The sequence below is a fragment of the Misgurnus anguillicaudatus genome, chromosome 18, assembly GCF_027580225.2.
Source record: "Misgurnus anguillicaudatus chromosome 18, ASM2758022v2, whole genome shotgun sequence".
NCBI lineage: Eukaryota > Metazoa > Chordata > Actinopteri > Cypriniformes > Cobitidae > Misgurnus > Misgurnus anguillicaudatus.
The window spans coordinates 11030314-11056195 of record NC_073354.2 but is presented as its reverse complement, the minus strand read 5'-3'; the positions used below and the strand labels follow the sequence as shown (position 1 = coordinate 11056195).

Genomic DNA, 25882 nt, shown 5'->3' with positions numbered 1-25882 from the left:
CTTTTCATAGCGATCCCATTCAGAGCGATCTTTTAAACAGACACGGACATGCAGCAGCTTGCCATAGGGCAATACTTCCGGGTTTAAAAAGTTGCGGAAGGGCGCCACCTGGTGGATAATAGTGGTATTGCAGAAAGACGGAAAATCTCGTCATTGGCGGGGAAGCGTTTTCTCTTAATTGACGAGATATCTCGTCAATGGCGGGGAAAGAGTTAAATTAAACCAATCGATGTTATTGACTGAGATTTTTCATTTCTGTGTTTGCTGATGTGTGTATATATAGAGTGGTTTGAAAGATGAAGTTTAGTGTGTGTGTGTGTGTGTGTGTGTGTGTGCGCTCACATGCAGCATTGATAAAGCGGGGCGAGGATACTCCTTTCATCCAAAGCTGGGTTCCCAAAACTGAATGTGGAAAAAAAAACAAAGGTTGATGAGATCATCGTGTACAAAAGTCGCAAAATGCTCTTTACTGCTTTCTCTTGATCAGTGTTTTTTTTTGTGGTGGACCATAATAGTAAAACAAAATTACAACAACTAGTGCACAAGTTCTCTTTTTCGTACCCTATATACTAAACTTGTATCACTTTTACCACAAATGTGCCAGACTGTGAAACTGAAATACACTGATGCATAACTAAGACAACATGAACACTTAAAACAATCACTTATAATGAATCAAAATGAATTCAATTTTGTAATTAAAATACGCTGGCTATAATATAGTAATTTTTTTGGCATTTTAATCAACACCGCAGTTTGAAAAACACTGCTTTAGATTTTTTATTTCGCTCTATTCGCATCTATTTTCTCTACCTTTTAGCATTATCCAACAGGATCAACATGCTGGCTCCATTATCATCTTGGAAACTCTCATAGTGATGCCGATCAGCATTTCCGATAAGGTAATCAAAGATGGCGGTGTCGATGACATCCAGGAGCCGTGGACCAGAATCATAAGGAGGCATTTTCTTCACAGCCTCGCAGTAACTTTCATCATACTCCCACCTAAAACAGAGTAGAAGTACAGTCATTGATCAACACAATCAATAGTAATTGACACACGCTGTGGCTGTGTAGAACATGTTCATTTGTTGACTACACCAGGCCTGGATGGATATGAATGTTTGACCAGAGCTTCAGAAAAAATCATGTGTCTCACAGTTCATTTGTACATATTTTACAAATTGGCTTATTCGTATGAATTCATACAAAGTGAATTGTTCAAAAACATTTGATTATCATAAAAAACAATAATGCAACCCAAATGCGCTCGTACGAACATCCATAAGGTCAGCTGACAATAGCTCAGATGTATAGTGAAGTGTTTGCTGTGGTTGGATCAAATCCTAGTGTGACTGTACTCAGTGCCCCCATAAACCAAACCTATCACATTGTATAGACAGGGTCTTGGGTTTGCCACCATGGTGCTCTCCGCAGACTGGATGATAGCTTTCACATTAAACAATTATTCATGCAAAACTTGTTTATCGAACTAAACTGCCAGTGTGAAAGCCCCTTGAAAACCACTGCATTCTGCTGAAGAGATAATTGAAGAGCTCCGCTCTTTTTTATCACACAATTTAATGCCTGATGCTTACTTTGAATGCATTCACTGATGCCATTATATAATGCAATATACAAATGAGAAAACATTAAACCGCATTTCAGAAAAAGGCAAATTTCATCACCTCTCACTTATTATTTTTGGGATGCACAGAATAGAGAAGTATGGCTATATATAGAGATCTAGCCCTAGAATGACCTATATGGTCTGCCATTCTTTCTTTTCTTTTGTTACTTTAGTATTTTGAAATAGGGAAATTACTTTTGATGTGCTCAGTGATTTGCAAAAACGTAAAAAGTATTTTAGCCACGTCACCCAACTCTATACACGGCATTTATTATGGAAACTGAGATTCTGCCTAGTAAGACATGGTCCTAACAATCATATATGTATTACAACTCTGAACCCTTACTGTATATGTTATATACAGTTAAATGTTTTGGTAATGATACAACAAAGGTTATGTTATAAATACTATGATTAAAATATCCTAACATTTCAGCTTTACAGTAAATACATCTCATTACAGTAGATAAAAAGGGGTTTATGAAAATTACAGAATACCTGGTATTATTGCAAAAATATATAAATTAGCATATACCGAATGAGAAACTAACCAGACTATTTATAGGGCTATCAAACAAGCATGTGTATCAAATATTTCATAAGAAAGATTTTTTACAGTAAGTACTGCTTATATACACTCACCTAAAGTATTATTAGGAACACCTGTTCAATTTCTTGTTAATGCAATTAACTAATCAACCAATCACATGGCAGTTGTTTCAATCTCCTGAACTCCAAACTAAATGTCAGAGTGGGAAAGAAAGGTGATTTAAGCAATTTTGAGCGTGGCATGGTTGTTGGTGACAGACGGGCTGGTCTGAGTATTTCACAATCTGCTCAGTTACTGGGATTTTCACGCACAACCATTTCTAGGGTTTACAAAGAATGGTGTGAAAAGGGAAAAACATCCAGTATGCAGTAGTCCTGTGGGTGAAAATGCCTTGTTGATGCTAGAGGTCAGAGGAGAATGAGCAGACTGATGCAAGCTGATAGAAGAGCAACTTTGACTGAAATAACCACTCGTTACAACTGAGGTATGCAGCAAAGCATTTGTGAAGCCACAACACGCACAACCTTGAGACGGATGGGCTACAACAGCAGAAGAACCCACCGGGTACCACTCATCTCCACTACAAATAAGAAAAAGAGGCTACAATTTGCACAAGCTCACCAAAATTGGACAGTTGAAGACTGGAAAAATGTTGCCTGGTCTGATGAGTCTCGATTTCTGAATTACAAAATAGAGTGCAGGACTTTTTTTGATGTTAAAATGGCTATTAAGAGAGATAAAGCTTGGGAACTGATTGATTTTAAAAGATTTATTAAGAGCGATAAGACGTGAAAACAATCTTTCTCGCGCTGACTGACAGATCTGAAGCATGCACAGATGCGTGAGCCCAATATATAGACATCTACACAGAATTAGCATTTTAAAAATATTGGTTTTGACAAGTATTAGGACATATAGGGGCAGTTTTCCAGACAGGGTTTAGATTAATCCAGGACTAGGCCTTAGTTATTTTAGGATATTTAAGAAGTTTTTACAAACAAACTAGGGATGCACGATATATAGGCCAACATATCGTTATTGCCCGATAACTGCTTATTTTCAATATTATCGGTTATCGGTCTGATAGCAAAATTAGGCTGATAAATGAAAGCCGATAAATGATGGATTATTTTGGTTTGTTGAACCACTTCACTTGCTCATTGCTGGCCATGTGGAGTTTTGATTGGTGCTTTCTGTGACATAGCACGAAGATGACACGTGTTGCGGGCTTAAGAAGAGTATGCTAGTCTCGCGCAAAGACAAGATGTCCGCGGTCTGGGAGATTTTCATTGTGAAAATAATATGAATATTTATTGGCCTATATATATATATATATATATATATATATCGGTTATCTGCCCCCAAATATAAAGAGTTATCGGTTATCGGTATCGGCCAAAATTTCCATATCGGTGCATCCCTAAAACAAACCTTACAAAAAACTATACTGGTGTGTATCTTTAGACAAAACAATGGCACTGATACATGTTAAAATATGTCAGTACAAGGTGTTTTGAAATTAAAGTAACTCAAACATGCATTTTAGTCTGGGATTAGGATAAGCCCTGTCCGGGAAACCACCCCATAATCTGTTATGTCTTAAGTGAATGTTTGGTTAACTGTTGGGAAAAACTATATGATGTGTAACGTTATATTAGATCCTTGACATTAGACATAACTGAAGATCTTTCTCACATGTGTGTATAATGTTTATCATCCAAACAAGCGGTAAAGTCTTTAAATCTGATGAAACGTTATGCTTTGTTTGTCATTGTTTGGACGTGTTGATGACGTTTGGAGTGGTTGCCCATTCATTTCCAAACTGATAGCTTGTACCGCCTGTGGGCAGTATCTTATTAAAGATAATGAGGTCTGATAGGAGAAACTGTACCTCTCTTTACTTTCATACAGATTACATAAACAGGCAATATTTGTTTTCGATAGTAATTAGTTTGTTTAAAAGTAGACTTTTTAGGCCTTATTGTTGTTATTGTAAATGTACACAAAAGTAGACCCTTCACAGTTTCAAATGATGTCTAACACGTAAGCATATGATTATTCATGGAGTATTTTAAGAAAACGTATTAATAAGAAGCAAAACGCGCCCCCGCATTTTTGGTCCCCTAGGAGATAAACCTCTGACCTTTCACATCATGTGTTTTGTGACCACCTAATGACTCTCTCTTTCATATACACTTGACTAATCCTTAACCCCAAACTTTCCACTGTGTAACACAATATATTATAAATCTCTCATGCTTCATTACGATTTCTACTTGTAAATGTAACTGCGTACTATGCTTATTGTTAGCTTCAAAATGTTTAAGCCATAATGTTGAAAACTCCTTCGCAAGGATCTGGTCAATGAATAAATGTAAATCTTTTCACCAAACTCACTCTTGCGAGTCATCTATTATTTTAAATCTATATAAATCTCTGCTCAGAACTAACAGATAATATTCCAACCCTGCAACCTGATGCTGACGTAAAATACATGTTTATTATAAACTTTATCTTGCACTCATACCGTCAAAAATGCCCAAATGGTTAAGATATGCACCACAGCTGTCACTTGGGCTGTATGTACCTTTTTAAGAAGTACAGCTTTGACATTAAAGAGTTCATACTGTATTAGTACCACCGAGGTACATAATGGACCAATAGTGAATATAGTATCTCAAAGATAGATATTGGTACCAAATGCATACATATCTCGCCTAATGGTACATATTAGGACTTTTGTAATGGGTACTGCCCCAGTGACGGTACATATTTTGATCTTTTTTCCCTGACAGTGTAGTATAACACCCATCAGATCGAATCACAATGATTTTACCTTAAATGTGCATGTTTTCCATGACCCCAATGCTTAATATTGACACTATAATTACAAATTAAGATATGTCAAAGTTTCCCACTTAAAAACTATGTTGAGAAGTTTATGTACAGTAAATCTCACCCGGATGACCAACAGGATGTATTTGGGTTTATGGCCTTTGAATTCTTACAAATGTTTTCCATTTCACTTTAAAAAATGTTTTCATTTGTTGTCTTTATGCTTTGCTCAGGGTATTAGGACGGAAACTTTGAATTTATTGAGGAAATGTCATGTGGTTAAGTTAACACTTTTGCATGGCAATACGCAGATGTGTCATTTTCGATATGACTTTATCTTTCATTGGCTTTATCTCTTACATTGTTTAACATTGTTTACTCATACTTTAAAAGTTTTAAAACTGAGAGTGAAAAACGAATGGAATTTTTGTTGACCCATCACTGCTGGACTTTAAACCGTTTATGCTTTTAATATTACGATTGCGTTTATAACTCTTTATGCTTATGTCCTGCTTTAGTGCTCAAAACCTCTGATTTAGTTATACTTTCTACACATTTGTCTTTTATAAAAGGTTTCTGCATTACCAATAAATTAAAAATGTCATATAAATAATAAAATTACACATACTTCAACTACTTTTTACTTTGTTCAATGTACACTGTTAAAACAACAACTCCAGAGCTGAAGGAGTGGGTGGAGAAATAATCCCAATACCATAACAATTTTAAATAAAACTTTTAAATGTTTACGTGTGCATGTGTTTAAAATGTCTTTAGTCAGAAGGATCTTGATCACAGGTCATTTCATTTGAGATCAATCCGCACATAACTGCTAGAATCCCTTACTTGCCACCAGTTTCACACACAAGTCATCAGCCATTTTCGCAACTTTACGTTAGGTATAAAGTACTGTTATAAATTAAAGCAACACTATGTAGTTTTTTGACCTTTAAATAATGTCTCTAATTATTTCAGTGATAGAACAACTTTTAACTGGACAAATTGTGCTGTTGCTGCAACCTGAGCAGCCTCCTAGCTGCTACAAGCACACTCTGAAAGTGGCGGTGGAGGGTAGAGCACACAGCCCCGCCCCTCCCCCTGCCTGCAGAAGAGTGTCTGATACCAGGCACTGTTGCGCTTTTCAACCACAGGGGGAGCTGTAAGTCATTTTTACATGGAAACTACATAGTGTTGCTTAAATGTTGGGTATTTGCGTCTTTGTCAATTAATATGAAATAAACATTAATGTAAAGATATATATATATAAAGGTGTGGAGCTATTTTAGTTAAGATAGTTTATGCATATAAGGCCTTAGTTAAAATAGGACATTTTTAGAAAACAAACTTTACAAAATACAATACTGGTGTGCATTTTGAGACAAACAATGGCACAGATATGTGTCAAGAGATGTCAGTATTTTAGTCAGCAACTAGGATAAGCCCTGTCCGCGAAAACCGCCCAATACCATTTAATTACAAATGGGTTTTTTTAGTCATTCACCGTCAAGCTTTATTTTATTGAACATGTATTATTTATGTATGTGTGTGTGTGTATTTATTTTTTAAATATTATCAAACAAGAGCGGGGATGATGTGGAGAGGCAGACCAGAGGGATCCATATGGGTTTCCTCGAAACTGTTTCCTCCTGTAGTGGTGGATGAAGACATTATCCTAAATGGCCTTGCAGATGTTCTGACTGATTATTGAGTGCTTTCCAACTGTTTTATGTTCTCTATTTAGAGTAGACTAAATCCTGTATGTTCAGTCTGTATGAGAAGTGATTGTAATGAATTAAAAGCTTGTGTTTTTTTTTTTATGTGACTGAAGTTAATCATTTTTTTTAACAGCACCAGCGTAAATATTTTTAAATTATTATTATTATTCCAAATTCCCAAATAATAAAAATAATGAAAGTAGGGGTGGGTGATAAATCGCCTGCAATTCTCATGCGCATCTTATCAGTAAAGCTGGTTCTGTGATTGGTACTAAATCACCATCACCTGCTTTCAGATGGAGCGGCATTTATTACACAGAGCCATTTTTCACCGAGAAGCTAGGCAAAATTACGTTTCAAAATCGTGGATAAATCATCTTCAATAATGTATGTGATTTTGCTGTGTAGTAAATGTCGATCCATCTGAAAGGAGGTGATGGCGGCTTTACTGAGAAGATACGCATGAGAGTCACAGAGGATTTAACGCCCACCCCTAAATTGAAGTAACATAAAACATGAAATAAATACTTACATTTTAATTGACAGAGTTTTTTAATATTCAACTGATTAAAACAATTCAGTTAAATGACCTATAAAGCTAGTTGAGCAAACATACTTTTTTTATATTTGAGTCAACTACTTTAGTTTTGGTCCAACTAAAAAAACAACAATGCAGGTAACACTTTGGAGACAGAAACTGAGTGAACCTAAAACTAGTTACTAAAAAATAATTCATTGAGCCAACATCATTTTTTACAGTGGGACTGAGCTTACTTAGAAAGTTATTTTTCCAAATTTTACCAAAATTAAATTAGCCTGGGTTTCCCCATGCTGCCTTGCGCGCAAATTAATTCACGCTGCAAGTCTAGCTGGGAAACCATGGACCTATTTTTCCCCTGAAATAGGGAGCCAATCACAGAACAGCAAGACGATGACGACGTCTATGCGACACACCGAAGCAGTTTTGTTTATACAACACGGCAGCAGATGCGAAGTTACTTTTCAATGCAGCCTTATATAGTGTTCGAAGTAGTTTTGAACGCAAGTTTATTTTAAAAAAGAGCATCTTTTGGCGTTAAACAATTTCATATCCAAGAAGGATGTTTGGATATGGCAAGACATGATCGCCATGGAGTTTTATAGGACCAACCTGCTAGGCATCGTCGTAGACGAAGTACAATTAACTTATAAAATGGTAAGTGGTAATTATTAATATCATATTGTCATTATGCCTGTACTGTTGTTGTCACAGTGCCACTTAGTTGTGTTGCTTTTCAATATCAATATACAGCTACCGGTTTAGTTGCATAGCTTTCAGCTGTGTACACACGTACCTGATAAAAGTTGTTAACGCTTGAATTTATGTCGCTCTACTTACGTCATCTGGTATAATTAAAAACGATTCGCTATGAGCTACGTACAGACACATTTGATAGACATTCGTAGTGCCCAATAAATGACTCTGGGCATTCGTAAACCACGCCCTCAAAATATGACAAAATAAGCATGTGGTGTTAGCCAGAACCTTGAAGTTCAATATTCTGTTCAGCAATTCATGTACAGTGTAACACCATTAGAAGAGCTACATATATCCTGAAGTCTGATCACTGGACCATACCATCTTCGGTGCTAACTACAGTAAAATTCCCCAAGATCTCCACAGAATGATCCAATTATGCTACGAATAAGTGCTTCAAATTCTAACTTGATTCCAGTCAAAGCATGAAAATACAAATGCGGGGAAAAGTGTGGGAGAAAGAAAGAGAGATTATAATCAAATATAAGTACCTGGCAAGTTTGCCCTCTCTGTATGTGCGTCCCCATGGGTGTCTGTGTTTCTGCAGGGGCCAGACGTCAGGCAGCCACAGAGTAAGCGATCCCTCCATCACATCCCCTTCTGCACAAGCAGGCTCAGTCTCACGACAGTAATAACATTTACCATAGAAACATGTATTATTTCCGTGCAGACAGAGAGAGAGATTATCATCAATTACCATTTATAATATATCTTAAAATATGGGTGAAAGGCTGGAAGCGCTGTGTTATTCATGAGGAAATCACTCTCTGGGAGTTATTTTGCTACAAGCCACAATGCGCACAAATCTGACGCAAATACCGCAGAGCTGTTAATTCACCAGTATTTTATTTAGTTGTTCCTACCACGACAAAGATGCTGATTTAAATTCATGTTAAAGTGTGAGTTAAAGTACTGTACAGATAACTAAAGTAAACTCGCTGTATTTTGTAGGGTGTTTCGTTTTGAGGCAGTTTTTAAATTAAGGTCTGGTGCTGCCGTCTCATGATATAAAGAAATCTCCCATCCTACATTAAAAGCTTTTATGCTTGATACCAGACTGTCTTGACATTTCTATTGTTCAAGTTTAGTAAACTGACGAGTTTTATTTACTTAAAAATATACTTTTTTTAAAGCGTGCATCTAGCACTAGGAAACTCTGTATTGTCAGATCCTCAAAAATAATTTTTTTTAGCACAAAAAATGTGATTCGGACATCACAAGCCATTTGGTTTTGGTATTTTAGCCAATCACAAGCTGTTATTGATGAAAAGACCAATTGTTAAAATAACATTTCTTTTACATTTACAATATTAATCAATTATTTAAAAAAAAAATGGTCAAATGTTTGGAGCTGCTGCATATAGTAAAAACAAAGTAACAGACAGACTGAGATATTGGTCAGGTATTCAAGTGGGACTGTAATTGGAACAAGTTTCGTTTTGAGTCAGTCTTAAGAGAGCTAATTATTTTGACATCTATAAAATCTTATACTTTCCCAGCCACAGGTCAAACCAGCAGGTTTTTGGGGGTAAGTTTTGACTCATGTTTTTTTAGCATGAAACCACCTGTTCTGCTTTAAAAGCCGTTCCAGACAAGGGCACACCCTGTCAGCAGATAACGTGTTTACATAATATTAAGAAACTTAGATAAGAGATGATGATGATGAGGATCTTGAAGAAAAACAAAAGGCTTGACTCATAATTTGAAAGAAAATACAAAAACAAAATAAAAGAGTGAAACTGACCGTGCATGAGAAAGGTGCTTATTAGCTGGTCAGTGGCTACTGGCTTTATTTCTGTACGCAGATTTATAAACCTTCCCACCACCAGGGGCGCTCTCCTAAAACCCAGGATCCTGCAGAAGTAATAGAATACAATAATGACACATCAAAGGTAATCAGTATAAATATGATAAACAAAAAGCAACACAAATATTAAAGGGATAGTTCACAAAAAAAAAAATTAAAATTGTGTCATCTTTTACTTGTACTAAACATGTATGACTTTCTTTATCATTTATCAAAACATCATCTTTTGTGTTCAACAGAATAAAAAAACTCATACAGGTTTAGAACAACATGAAAGTGAGTAAATTATGACAATTTTCATTTTTGCGTGAACGACCCCTTTAAGGCAAAGTTCATAGTGTTAACACGTTTTGGATACTTTCAAACATACTATTTAGTTGCCAAATAATAAAAATGTTGTGCATGACAACTATATACATTTTAATACTCACATTCAATAATTCATATAATGCAAATATCTACATCTAAGATGTCATAATCCTGACATCCCCTAGTTAGTGTTGGTGCGTTTGTTACCTGTCCAGGTGAAAAGCAGCAATTTCTGCATTATGCCGATCGTACCCTGCATACGGCTCTCCCTCGACCACATAGTCCCTATTGTACCTCTTAATGAGAACATAAAGAAAGATTATATACGTATGAGAAAGAAAGAGGTACCCAGCAAACAAGACAAAAGAAAAAAAACGTGTGTTACAATGGCCCTGTCCCAAATGGCGCACTTCATGTGAACTTTCGGGCTTGTGGCTTAAATTGCACGGGTGTGCCATCTGTCATTTTTACACTCCGAAGTGTGTTCATCTGTGCCCCCTTTGCACCCTTGATGCGGTCTTCTGCTGCAGGTTTCACCCACTTTACCAATCCAGAATCCTTGCGAAAGAGCAATCAGACAACAGATGGGAGGAGTTCACACCAGTGATGCGCGGGTCAATGTATGAAACAACCCGCACCCGACCGACGTTTTCAACTAACCCGCCCTCAACTCGGACCGCAATTTTTTTTTATTGTTCCCGACCCCCTATTTCTGGCGTGATGCTCGAGTCTGTCCCAAAATACGACTCCGGTGCACCTTCGTGGACTCGCGTCAAGGGTCCCAAAAGTCTGCACTACAAGATGTCAACAAAGCGTGGACTTTAATGCTGCGTTCACACTAGCCACGGTAGAGGCTTTAAGCGCGAGTGATTTCAATGTTAAGTCACTGAATGAGGCGTTTAGCGCGATGGTAGACGCGTTTCCATCTTGTTTGCGCGAATGGCGCAAATTGAGCATTGCCGAGGAGCTTGCTCTAGTAGTGACGTGATTACAGGGTGCGAGCGGAGTCGCAGAAGCCCCTCCCATGACGCGAATTTCCACGTGAATGTCTCGATGACTAGAATTTCATGCGCGAATGAAGCAAGTAAACTCAAAGGGGTGGTTTCCCGGACAGGGATTGGCTTAAGCCAGGACTAGTCCTTAGTTTAATTAGGAAATATAACAAGTTTGAACATACATGTCTTAATAAAAACATTACTTTTGTGCATTTTGAGGCAAAACAAAGGGCACTTGTGTATTTTAAGATATGTCAGTGCAAGTAGTTTTCAGTTTGGACCGCTCTTACTTTTATTTTAGTCTAGGACTAGTCTAATCCTTGTCTGTGAAACCGCCCCTAAATGTTCAAGCAGCAAATAAGACACGAATTTGATGCCTCAAACGCGACTGGTGTGAACCCACGCTAAGAAAGTCCACAAGTCCGGAGTGTGCCATTTGGGACAGGGCCAATATGTCCTAACCACACACTACAACAAAGTGTAAAACAGTACTAAATACTAAATGCTGTCTTGCTGAGAGAAGCAACATAACATTTTGGTTACACTTTCATTGGTTTTAAATCTTCACAGAATTGTCTTAAAATGAAATGTTGTAAGTTGGAATTGTCTGTGCATTATTAAATGTAAAAATGAAGACTATTTACACATGCATGGAACCTATGATTGCAATGTGTCAGCCTAGAAAACGGTGGTAGCAGCATAGTCATCACAGCTAACTGAAACCACACCTTATATACACAAACACTCCCTAAAATGTATGGCTTGATCCTTAAACAGGAGGATGTAGTGAGAAGCAAACACAACATTGCAGGTGTAGGAATTTATTTGCCTGAGTTTCTATTATAAACCAAGGCTGCTCCCTTGACAAAACCTGAACATTAGAGCAATTTTTCACAGTTTCTTTATTGCCTGGTCACATATATACAGGGCCAAACAAATTCAGCAGACTTTTGTTATTTTTTGCACAGAATATTTGAAGAAACCAGAAGAATGATGAGAAATGGGAGTCAATGTGATAAGAAGAGATGCGAGTGTGGGAGCTGAAAACATCACAAAAATGTATTCACTTTTATTTAAGCTTCACAACATACATTTAATTAGAATTCCTTTTTTGTTATTATTGACTTATGTGAGTTTAATAAATACATAAGAAGCATGCATCATGTTAATATCGTCCTCAGTCTGCATCTGTGCTATGCAGGTGTATAAAAGAGGGGAACATGTCCCTCCACGTCCACTGTCCATATAGATGTAACAATGCCATTACTCTCCAGAAACCTTGCTTGCTACACTGTTGGACATAATTCTTAATACCAGCTTGAATATCAGTGTGGCATGTATACTAGGGCTGTGCCCGACAATGAATATCACCTGGACTTTCAAAAGCTTTCAGAATGTTTTCTGTTAAATTTTGCACAGCTTTTAACCAAGATCCCCATCTTGTCTGAAGAGCAAACACAGGCATGATAGTAGACAGGCCCTGCTGCTTAATGAAGTCCCTTAATTCCAGACAACATCAGGTGCTTGGAAGAAAACACACTTCACCAAAGCACACATCCGGTTCAGTCCTTCAATGGTGTCTGGAAACACTTCTGTAACTAACTGCAGCAGGTGTGCCAGACAGGTGACGTGTTTGGCATTGGAAATGAGTCGAGAATTGTAATAAGCTTCTTCATATACTGCTAGCAGAATCTTTGATCAAAGCAAATACATCATTGAAACGGATGTTGCTCGAGTTCATACGGATGACAGACTGCGATACGGTGCTGAAATTAACCTAATCTGAAAAGATGGTTGCAACAGGTGTCTCGCCCAGGGGCTGGAGGAGAATAGTAGACACACAATGGTCTCAAGGATCTGTCATTTCATCTGCAATTACAGATAAAGGACTTCTATGTACAGCCTGCTTGATGTCTTCCAAATAGCGAGAGAATAATTTTGACGAGACGGAGCCATTGACTTTCTCTGTTTGAAGTTCTTTTGTAAAAATGAAAAAAGTTTATTTCCAGAGAGATGACAGCTTCAATGTGGGTCTTTATAAAATCATAGATTTTTTCAGCTGTATACTGAGTCGTCGACATAGAGGCCAAGGTCTGTGTTCTGGTGAAAACAAAACATTCACTGAACTCTTAGTCCCAAGTTTATATAGCTACATTATTTTATCCCATTCTATTATTAATACTTGGAAATGACAGCAAATTCAATTACTAAAGAAGCGCTTACAGCGAAGCTTTATAATTGATTGGTTTCAATCCGAGACTGTCAGAAGTTGTGTACACCAAATCAAATTCTCTCAATTAAATTAAACCAACAGATAATGAGCATGTTAAGCATATTATGGTTTATAAAAATATATAATAATATAATTAATAAGTAATATGTATTGTGCATTAATATGATGACACTTTGTAACTTTTCACAAAGAAATTAACACAAGCAATAAAAAATATATAACTTAATAAAACCTACCAGAAGTATGGAGGACCACAAGAGTCATGGAAAATGTAATAAAGAACTTTAATATTTAATAACTACATGGACAATAACAATAGCAATTAATAGATTTGTTCAAAATTTCATTAATTAATCTATAAAAAAATAGACGAAGTTACAAAATAAATCATTATGTAACATTTTATTAGGCAATAAAAAGTGAGATTATAAAATAACGTAGAAATGAAATATTAATCCATTAATAAATAGTTCAAAGTAATATAAAAATTTACAAAAACAACATAAAACACTCAATAAGTTCATCATTTTAAATTGCATTTACAAATTCTTAATTAAATAATAGAATTTTGAAAATGTATTTCAAAAAGCGATTTAAAAAGAGAAATAAATAACTGGATTTATAAATTGAAATACAGGTTTAAATTAGGCATTAAACATTTCTGTTTTCATTTTCCCGATGGTTCTCCTTATTCTTTTCGCTATTTGATTTGCTTTTCGTTTTAGCCTCTCTATTTAGCTTTTCCGTGACCCTTTGGGTCCTCATCCGGAGATCTATAAATCTGCGCATGACGTACAATCAGAGCCAATCAGCGAGCTTGTAACATCCACCTGGCCATAGCTAATTTGCATTTCTCATTTGACCATTTGAAAGGACCCAAAGAGTCACTGAAAAGCTAAATAGAGAGGCTAAAACGAAAAGCAAATTGAATAGCGAAAAGAATAAGGAGAACCATCGGGAAAGGAAAACAGAAATGTTCAACGGAAATGCCCTTTTAAATGCCTAATTAAAACCTGTATTTGTAGTTCAATTTATAAATCCAGTTATTTATTTCTCTTTTTAAATTGCTTTTTGAAATACATTTTGAAATTCCATTATTTAATTAAGAATTTGTAAATGCAATTTAAAATGATGAACTTATTGAGTGTTTTATGTTGTTTTTGTAAATTGTTATATTACTTTGAACTATTTATTAATGGATTAATATTTTTATAATCTCACGTTTTATTGCCTAATAAAATGTTACATAATGATTTCTTTGCAACTTTGTCCATTTATTTATAGACTAACTAATGAAATTTTGAACAAATCTATTAATTGCTATTTTTATTGTCCATGTAGTTATTAAATATCGAAGTTCTTTATTACATTTTGCATGACTCTTGTGGTCCTCCATACAGAAGCGTTGTGTGAACAAATGTGAAATGATCGAGCGCTGTGTAACTTCAAATAATCAACAAAAGCTGACATTACAGTACATGACACCTTCATCCTCAAAGTCATCCCTAAGATTTTTTACCCACATGTTTCAATCCCCCTTGCTTTTTGAGTTAATAGTGTTAACATTAGGGCTGGGTATTGCAACCAATATGGCGATTCAATTAGATTCTGTTTTATATGGTTTCGATTTGATTTGATCCAATATCGATTAGTTATTAGTATTTCATGAATTTTAGTTTTGAATAAATGAAATTTATTTGCTGTGCTGTACCTTTAAGACCTACACCGTAATGCACGGATACTGATACACTTGCGTTTTCTTTCCGAATTGTTTAGTCTTATACTACAGACTGTGTTAACAAGGATATCAGGGTGTCATTTTGAAATATTTTTGTGTAAATATGTCCATTCAAGTGCAAGAAAACCTTCGTACATTGTATGAATCCTTAAAGTCGCCATGAAAATAAAAAACAAATCTATTTTGTAATATTGAGGTATTTTTTTACAAATTACTTTTTTACAAATTCATGTGCCCTCATAATCTTTAATCAAAATCTCCTCCACTCCTCAAAACATTTTCTCTTTACTTCCAGTAATATGGTATGGCAGGTGGGTGGGGTCCGAGAGAAGATCGCTACGATTAGCAATTAGCAACATGACCCAACTTCAAACGATCCAATCAGATCTCAACAGACAAATTCAAATACAGCCCTGCCTTATTTCATTTCAGAATCCGGTTTCACTCCTATATACGACACCATAGGGAAAATTAGGCAATCTATACTTCCGTTTCAAGGCGACTTTAAGATGTGACTTTCGGGACATGCCCACACACAAAACCTCCCAAACAGAGCGTGAGTAGTGCTTCTTTGCTTGAATATTTATAATGGCAAGGCCTAAAACACATTCAAATGATAAACTTTCATCATGATGCCGCATTGGCATAAGCAGGCAAGTGACTGTTAACTCTCCCAAGTATCGTTCACCCTTGCGTTGGCCATCGGGCTATGCCTGTATTGGAGGGATAGCCTCCAATACAGGGATAGCATGCACATGCCTCTGAAGTAAAGCATGTGCATGAAGAATAGGTTCAGGGATTTCCCAAATCAATATTGTTTTGTTAAAGAGCCACACAGATCCAAAATCGAAAATGACCTGTATTGCAGTGTGTCATGTAGCTGTCCATCAATGTAAACAATGTGCAAAATAGTTGAACTAAAAAGTGCACGATTAATAAAGTTATTGTCTTCTAAATTATGGAGTCGACTCTGAATCACTGAAGCGAGTCGTCATATGAATGTAATCTCCTGCCTTTCTTTATTCACGCAAAACAAACACTTTGCATAATAATCTCCACCTACAGCCATGCCCGCGGGAGAAACAAAAACTATCATAAACATCATATCACGCTGCGTTTTCAGTTTGTGTTGTTTTCACTACCAACGGATGAAGATATATGAAGAATATGTGGTTAAAATTACTTTTTCAAGGAGAAAAGATACCCATATGGTTCAGTACACACTTTATTTGGAACAACACGTGTCTACTAACAACAAGCTGTAAGGTACATACTTGCTTAAATGAGTGGAAAATGTTAGTGTCTGTCGTTGTTTTTATTGCTTGGATTAATTAATAATGAATGATGTCGGTGTTTAAACTCTTAATATACTGTCAGAGAGTCACGTTAGCAAGCGGCTAACGCATGTGCACTAACTTAGTGTTTACATTTTTGCTATGGTTCGGTTAGCCTACATAAATGCTTAAATAAGTGTAAAATGTTAGTTTCTGTGGTCATTTTTATTGCTTGGATTAATTATAAATGATGTGTATTGATGTTGATAATGTCTTCTCAGTAAATCATGTTAGCACTAGGTCAATACATGTTGCACTATTGTTGGTCTGTGCCACTGATCTGTGGTCTGTGCGGAGACTGTGTCAGTTAACCAATCAGAGCAGAGTAAGCTACTGAAAGGTGGGGTTTAGGCAGAGTCTTTGAACGGCTTCACACAAATCGTTTGGGGATCTCTAAGAAATGGGGTCATTTTAAATTTATATTTTGAGAAAAGTACAGTGTTTTTTGACCTTGCATGCATTTAAACCTGTTGTCCGGGACTTATAAACAGTGATAGGACATTTAAAATTTGCATCTTACTGGCTCTTTAAATTGAAGATTGATTAAAATCTAAATAACAATATTTTTTCCTAGCCCTAGTTGACAGCTAGGGAATACACACAAGACGCAGAGCTTTAATGATATTCAATGTCAGGGCAGGAAAAACAAATGCATCCATAATTTAAAGTTCCAACATGATAAAACATGTTTAGCCACGAAATGCAACGTATACAGAGACAGCTGAGAAACTGCTAAACCTTTTTAAAGATAATCATACACTACAATACAATTGCTAGCATTGCCACTTTTGTAACGTATGTGCCATCACTCCGCTTTGGACAACAGACGTCTTTATATGGCCATTAAACACCAGTGCAGGAAACACAGTGCATTCATCATTACTAAGCATCCTAAACCTGGCAAATCAAGACAAACAACTAACTAAGCTCACAAGACAACAGACATCTCTTATTCATTCACTTCATTTTCTATATCACTCATTTGCTTTTTCACTCTATAATTCACTCACTCGCTCTTCCCCTTACTCACATTCTCTCTAAATCACTCACTGTTTGTTGTTTCAACCAAATTCACATTCTCATTACTTTCTCTCTCTTTCGTTACCCATTTCAATCACCCTTCTTCTCACCTCTTAGGTTTAAATACCACTTTCTGTCCTCCATCGAGCACCAGCAGGGCTTTTAGCTGGGTGCCTTTATAGCCCACGTCTGCTCTCTCCACCCGGGCTGTGGCCAGGGAGTTCAACACCGCTGCTAGCTCGGGTGTTTCGTCAGGGTACACCTCTCGTGGACCCACCCACTGCGCGGCCACTTCCCAGGGTGACTGCAAGGTGTGCGTGAGGCGAGCTCCTTTGGCCAGGGCCATGCTGGCCTCCATCTTGCGGAAGGCGCGGAGGTCACGCCGGCTGGCGACCGATCCCTCACCCCCATCCAGAAGAAAAACCTTAGCCAAGCCGAGGAGAAAGAGCACAGCGCACAGCACCACCACACGCTGCTTTAGCTTCATCACCTCCCAGAGCCAGACGCCCACCCGGGGTCCACCACCACGCCTGAGTCTGCCGGAGGACACACGCTTACGCCTGGGGCATGGCACTGCCCGTCGTTTAACCAACTCCAGCACCAGAGTATAAACAATAGATGACACCTCCTGCGAAAAGATGAAGAACAGAAAGAGAGAACATGTTTGACGATTTTACCGATCACACCTTTTGACTCAGTGTTGTGAGTCTATAACAGGCCAGTCTGCTGTGATTTATACTGTATGACTGCCTTGAGTCAACACGAGCAGACATTATACTGAAAGACAAAGAATGCAGGAGAGCTTCCTCGGTTATGTAAGACAAACCGTGATATGACCTATAGCACACGAGCCAACTCAGATCCTCCTGATGTGTGATATGCCTGGTGTTGTCGTGTACAAGGTGGGGTCAACACATACCTGTTCAGGTGTGCCTTTGTCTCAGCTGTTCGTTACTGGGTGGATGAGTCCTCTTTTCATGGTTTCTGTAGCATCTCTCAGCAGTCGTGATCTTGAGAAAGATCAATAAATAAATATAAGAACATCACACGCATCACAATTAAGAGCTAAACTACTGCTGTGATGTGTGAGATTATTCGGTTATAAAACTTTGTAGGTATAAAGGCAAAATGCTTACAAATGTGTACAAATGCTTGTGTGCCCACAAACACCTCACTCAAATTCAATTTCACACTAAATGGTTCCATTTTTAAAGGGATTAAAATGCTAAGCTGGTTTTCGACTGTCCAAAATCATATCAATTTTAGAAATTTTTTCAAACAAATGCAACTTAAGATGCAAAAACTTAAACCTTCAGCTGCATTGCTTGCATGCTGAGACAAATCCTTATACTGATATAAGCTAGACATACGAGGACATGCCAACAATCAATATGAACACACTACAACACATGCAACATTCATGACAGATCTATATTCTCATATAGTCTAAATTTAATAACACATCCGCACATGCAGAAACAACATATAGACTCACCAAAAACACAATGCTGTGTTTCCCTGAGCCCTGGCAAACAGCCTAAACACTGTCTCTCTCATCCTTTCCTGATCTCAGCCTGAGGCTTATGCGTGTTTGAGAGCTCTGCCACTCCAAAGACTTCTAGTAAACACACACGCACGCACGCACGCGCTTAACAATAAGATTTCTTCTGCTGGCCCAGATATTTGTGACCCTGTGAAAACCCAGCTCAAGGTTTTTTGTGATTTTCCTACATAATGTAAAAAACATTTGAACCCATTCACACAGCACTTTGGTCCAAGAAAATTTCTGTGAAATTGGCAAAGAGGCTTGTGTGTGAACACAAACATGACCCGTAAATGTTCTGGGATAGCTCCTGTCCTTGTAACATTTATAGAAAGCATTTTGTGCGAACAAGATGCAAAAACAATCCACCTGTTTCTCGAAAGCGTAAGTAAGTGATGTGACGTATTTCCTTTCCTGTCTGAGACTTCCGTTTTAATAGCCAGCCGGTAGAAAACAGTGTCGTGGGAGCACGCATAAAACATGATTTAAACAGTTAATATTTACTAAACCTGCCATGTGTAAATCAGTGTGACGATGAAATTAAGAAGTGGTTTGATATGAAGATATATTCAATAATTTCCTGTTGTTGATCGGAGGTGACGGGTCTTCAATGCGCAAATATAAAAGCACAGAGACATACCAGTATCTTTACAATTGGAAAGTCAGTCGAGTTCTTGTATATAAAATTTACCAAGACTTGTTGTTTTTAACTTTTCAGGGGCTGGTTTAAAATGTCACAACTGTCCCTCTGGTGTGTTTTTTTTCAAACGGCAATTTTTAATGAACTTGTTTATGGCGACATGTCAAGCTTCACGCGGTCCGACACAGTCAGCAGTATCTCTCTCATTCAACACATTGTAAGTTATTTGAACAAACGATTATAAACATATTAAACTACTACATATTTTGAGTAGCCTATTGTTTCGTTTTATGAAAATATTATTACATCGCTTCTTACGCAGGTGGAGACATGACATGAGTTTATGAAATTATTTGCTTACTTTTTAAAGTATTTGCTTTTTCATTTAAAACTAGGGATGTAACGATTCAACCGTGTGTCCCATTAAAAATGCCTGTCTGAAATCGATTCTGAATCGCAAGGCTGCGATTCTTTGTTTCATGCACAGCTTGTACGTGTACTATGGCATTTGGTCAGTAGGAACTCCTTATCGATCAAAAATCATGAGTCGGAGTCGTTTATAACGTGCATTTAAAAAATCAACACTCGTTAAAACAAAATCATTTAAAATATTCTTTATTATCATGAAAATACCTGAAACAATTTGAAGAATAGTGATATAAATATTCCTGTAGACATTTCCTGGAATAGCATTCGTAATACTACTTCTTTTGTGGCAAAAAATGAGTTTCTGCACGGGAGCGCCTCCCTGGCGTTCGGATGTGCCTGGATTTCACCGTAATTCATTCAAATTCATTCATTGAAAAAACGAGCATTTGTACGGTTAATCGTTACACCCCTACTTAAAACATAACAAAAGTATGCGCAAACACATTACGAACTATTATAAACATTAACTAAGCAGATTATGTCGTATATATTCTGTACTGTAATCACATTTTTTCAATAATATAAAGTAGCAAAATAAATAAATCAGCTAAATCAGCATTTTTTGCATAATATTAGTTGTTTTGAAACAATTATTGTATTTATTGATTACTGGTAGCTTCTATGAAAGGTTTTACTGAATGGATTTGTAAATACAGATCATGAGTGCATGTGCGCCACATACACATTCAGTTCTTGTGCGTGGTGTTCCGTGTCGTAGTGAGGACTCACGTGACATCGCAACCAGAAGTTATGATTCACTTCTTTGACACAGGAATTTAAACACAGATCAACATTCATAACTACAAAAATGTCATCAAACTTGACTAAAGCAGAGATCAGGGAGCTTGTCACGATCCAAAAACCAAACAATACCGGACAAATCCCAAACGCATTTTCTATGTATTTTCTGTCATCTCTGTGTGAAAGGGGCTTTTGTGATAATATAGACCGTTTCATCGGGCGCACGTGCGGTGACGCGATAAGCGTCTGGCCGAACGTTACTTCCAGTTTCTCTTTGTTTAATGGTCTGACTAGTTGCTGAAACTGAACTCTTAAACAAATACCTTGTCAAAAATAACAAATGTTTTAGGTTCCTAATCTACGTGTTGTTTATTTTGCTTGTTATATAAATAAACTCCTTTACAAGGACTTTGTTGTTATTTATTCTTCGCAGAGTTTACCGGAAGTTACGTGATGCCCACGAAAGCCACGTGTTTATGTTGTTAATGCTGAAACCATCTATAACCTTGATTTCTTTAATATTTGCTGAGAAAGATTGTGTCAAAGATTGGAATTGAAGTGAAATTCCTAAAATCCAACTTTTATCAAAATTGGATTTTAAGAATTTAGCATTGATTTCACAAGTGGGCTCACATTTATTTGCTTTGCCTATAGTCACTTGCCCTGGCTGAAAATGAACATATGTCTTAACCCTTTCCCTGCCACCATTTTTTTTTTAAGTTGCCTGCCAGCATATTTTTCACAAAAGTTTCACAAAATGCCTTCCAGATCGTTTTCTTCTGTAAAAATATAAACATACAATATATCAAATGAAAGAACAGACCCTCTGCCTTTAAACTAACAAACAAAATAAAATACTGCATCCTATATTTATATTCTCTTTTATTAAATATGGGTAGGTTTCTTTAAAAAGACCACATTTTAAGCAAAAAGCTAAAATAATAGCAATTTTTGTAAACAGAGTATTGTAAACCTATACAGAGTTTTAACTGTTTTTGATTTAGTTGATGCTTCAGTTTTTTATAAGTTTGGTAAGAGCACCACCTGGTGGATATTAATGAAATTATATAATTATGCTAAAGACTTGTAAGGGAATCGTCGTTGGCAGGGAAACGTTTTCTTAATGGGCGAGATAACTCGTAAATGGTGGGGAAAGGGTTAATAAAATATGGACACGTTTTAACTAATTCTCTTAAAACTAATCATATACTATTCTCACAATTTTAAAGGGTAGGGGAGAACCAGGGCGAAAGTAACGCAGGATGAAAGTAACAAAGCCATTTTCTCCGAGCCCTGATTACATTTGCATTCCAAACTACAGCATCTTTAGCACACAACCCTTGACAGAGCTGACAAATATCGTGTTATTTCCTCACCGTTTTGAGCGTCTAGGTCCGGAAAGCTGTTTTCATCCATGATGAGTGAATTCCTAAAGCGGTTATTTTTTACTTATAATGCGTTGTGTTTCCCATTTCATGTGTTAAAGTACTGATCAATCTACAGGTTATTTAATGACCTAACACATACTGAAGTACGACTTCTCAGAGTTTTTCAAAATAAAAGTAAATCAGGTATATATGTCAGAAGTTCCTGTTGGGACAAATACTGCGGCTAATACCGTTGCATTATGTTGAAAATGTATATTATTCTAATTTGATTTCATTTAATTTTATATTGTTCAAACTGCTAAAAAAAATATTTTCAACAATTCCAGTTTGTACTGTCAGCTTGCTTTTGAAACATTTGATAAAACTGAAATTTAAAATGAAATTTTTTTTGCAAAGATAAATGAATAAATACGTTTGCAGTTACATATTAACGAGGTCATAGTCATGTATATTTAATAAAAACAAGTGTAACAAAAAATCTATCTTGTTCTGTTGTGTTACTTTTGACCCACCTGTGTGTTATTTTCGTCCCTGCTGTCAGGGTCAAAAGTAACAATGTGCTACTTATGTTCAAAGTGAAATTATACTGAAGTCGTTTTACATTTGTTTAAAATCTCACCTGGTATTGATAGACCACAGCAAAAATATATCTCTGTCTTAAACATTATCTTATAAAATTACTTTTTTTTTAATGGTACTTTCGCCCCTGCTCTCCAGATGTGCCTGTGAAATTTTAGCCCAAAATATCTCACATATAATTTTTTATAGCATGTCCAAAATGCCTCTTTTTGGGTGGAGGAGCAAAATGCGCCATTTTCTTGTCAGTACCTTTAAATGTAAAAAAACTCCTGCTCCTCACATCCTTCCCAAAAGTGACTGTGAGTGCTTTCAGTTCAAATAGATCTGATTCCTGTGAATAATAGAGTGAGACAACAGTATCCCACTATTGAGATATGGGAGACAGTGTACAACTCTCTGAGGATGGACATGATGATAAACTAGTGTCAGTCCTGCATAACTCGTCAATGGCGGTGAAAGAGTTAATATACATGCATGACCAACGGGCGGGGCTTTAACAGTGTGATGTCACATTAACAAGAGAATCAAAACAGCATGTCTAATGAGGCTGGTTTAGAAAAATGGGGATTAAAAAAGGAGTGGGTGGATTTCTTTTTCATTGTAGAGTGGTTGTGTTCACGCACTGCCACTTTATGTCCAAACCTTGTAAAAATTGATTTTGCATAAAAGGGTCATAAATAACTCTAACACGGGAATCAGGCAATGGTCAATATTCCCAGAAGAAGCAACAACCTAACATTCATCATATCACAAAAATCCAAATGATTGTGCTTGAAGTGATAAGCAAAATCAACAGTGTAGCACTGACCATATACAGCAAACAATCCCCTTGTCAACAAGGAAGAAACCCTGTCACACTGGCCACATGCCCACTTTACTGTCAGCCTACCATACACTTCTGTTCTCATATGCAGTGGGATCAGCCCATCCATGACAACTGGCCAATTGTTTGACATACATCCACAGAAAAAAAAGGAAAATTGCTTTGCAGTCCCATAGTATTGATATAATGAACTGTCATATCTTTCTGCATGACGCATCTTGCAAGACCTGAGATGCTAGTAACAAACCAGCCATACTGGTTACAGCTGAAATACTACTAAAATATTTAATAAACAATTGATCTATTAATATATATATAATTCTTCCGAAACAATAATCAGATGCAACTCTCAATGTGGGTTTCTTGGCATGGCAACACCCACATGGCAAACCCTGTAACATTCCTGCATCAAACCAGAAAGAGTAGGCAAACACAAAGTGTGTATTATTACATTTGACAGCCCTTCAATTATAAACTTCAATATCTTTAAAATGATCACTTGTGTGTTGCTCATCTTTAAAGGCCATGTAACTCATTAAAAACAGTTAGGTGTGCATGCATAACGTGCAGGTGATCTACCTTACATTCATCCTGAAAGGCTTCAGACTGGGTGGACCGCATACATACAGCATATCCTGTCCACGCAGGCACCAATGATACACAATCAAGCCATTCATATCGATGCTAGTTAGCCCACACATTTTATCACACATACTACATGCAAGACAATTAAAATAGGTCTGAACACAGCATTACACATATTTATACAGGCAAACAAATCGAAGAAAGCCAATAAGATGCCGATTACTGACTGGACTACTGCTGTGCTGTCAGCTTACAGGCGTTTAAACGACCCCTGGTTATGCAAGCATATTTATACTGTTTGTTTGAGAATAAATGGTATACGTGACTTGGTTGTTAATTATTTTCTCTCAAACCGAATAAAATCCTACAATTTGTCGTTTATAAGCACAAGTGGCTAACCGTGGTTAGCATATTAGCCCACAATGGATCGCTTTCAAAGCCTTTCCCTCATGTTACGAAAAAACGATAAAAGTACAAATAGAAACCACACAGCTAAATGAAACATCTGTGTGTGCATGAGGGACTGTAGCTGCTGTTCGTAAGGTAAAATCACAGCTGTTAGTCACAGCACGGCTAATAAGCTAACAGTGAAACCGTGACATTTAAAGGTATCGACTCACCCTCGAGCGAATGACGAAACATTTCAAAGGAAAAAATCCCAACTGTCACCCGCTAAAGACTCGGCTCTTATCATTGATATAAAGCCGTCTATCAGTCAGACCCCATTCATTATTACTGCTGCTACATCTGGGTATGAATCACTTGAAAACGACTCTCTTCCTGATTCTCACGCGTTCACACCAGCGAACACTTCGCGTCTTAAAGGAACAGTTCAAACACAAAACATTAACATTCCGTTATGATTTACTACTAACCTTCAACTTGTTTCAAACATATATATATTCTATTTATTGGACTTTAGAAACAGACATCAATGGTTTCCAATCACTTTGATTGTATGTGTAAAAGCCTCAATCAGGGGGGTCATCCACCAAATTATTTTAAAGGGACATTCCACTTTTTTGAAAATATGCTCATTTTCCAGCTCCCTTAGAGTTAAACATTTGATTCTTACCGTTCTGGAATCCATTCAGCTGATCTCTGGGTCTGGCGCTACCACTTAGCACATTGAATCTGATTAGACCATTAGCGCAGAGCTAAAAAAATAACCAAAGAGTTTGGATATTTTCCATTTTAAACTTGACTCTTCTGTAGTTACACCGTATACCGACAGAAAATTAAAAGTTGTGATTTTCTAGACAGATATGGCTTGGAACTATTCTCTTATTCTGGCGTAATAATCAAGGACTTTGCTGCCGTAACATGGCTGCAGCCAGCGTAGTGATATTACGCACTGCCCGAAAATAGTCCCCTGCCATTGAAAGTAGCCAAGGGGACTATTTAACATTAAAACACTTTATACGCCATATTCTTATTGACTACACAGACAAAAAGAGAAGTGTTTATAAATGGTTGTATTGCTACAATATATTATAAAATATATTTTAAACTGTAATGAAAAACTCCCTAAACAGTCATGTGGAGTCTGTGATTGGCTGTAATGATCAATACTGCAAAAACAGTAAATAAAAGAAACCTTTGATAAGCAGATCTAAATGTAATGCTGTAATCGACATTTAATATTTATTTAATTGCATTGAAAGCACATCATTTTTAAAAACTAGCCTATA

General features: G+C 36.8%; 1 protein-coding gene across 1 annotated transcript in view; it reads right to left on the bottom strand.

The window, feature by feature from the left end:
* fam20b (FAM20B glycosaminoglycan xylosylkinase) overlaps positions 1-25000 on the bottom strand; it is a 30368-nt gene extending 5368 nt beyond the window's left edge. Inside the window, exons 1-8 of the mRNA XM_073855851.1 lie at positions 24812-25000; positions 18383-18473; positions 17574-18091; positions 10351-10437; positions 9778-9881; positions 8519-8696; positions 814-1005; positions 343-402 (exon numbers count right to left, since the gene is read on the bottom strand). Of these exons, the coding sequence (XP_073711952.1) occupies positions 343-402; positions 814-1005; positions 8519-8696; positions 9778-9881; positions 10351-10437; positions 17574-17950 (998 nt within the window). The 5' untranslated portion in view covers positions 17951-18091; positions 18383-18473; positions 24812-25000. The remainder of the gene's footprint in view (positions 1-342; positions 403-813; positions 1006-8518; positions 8697-9777; positions 9882-10350; positions 10438-17573; positions 18092-18382; positions 18474-24811) is intronic.
* Between the last annotated feature and the right edge of the window lie 882 nt (positions 25001-25882).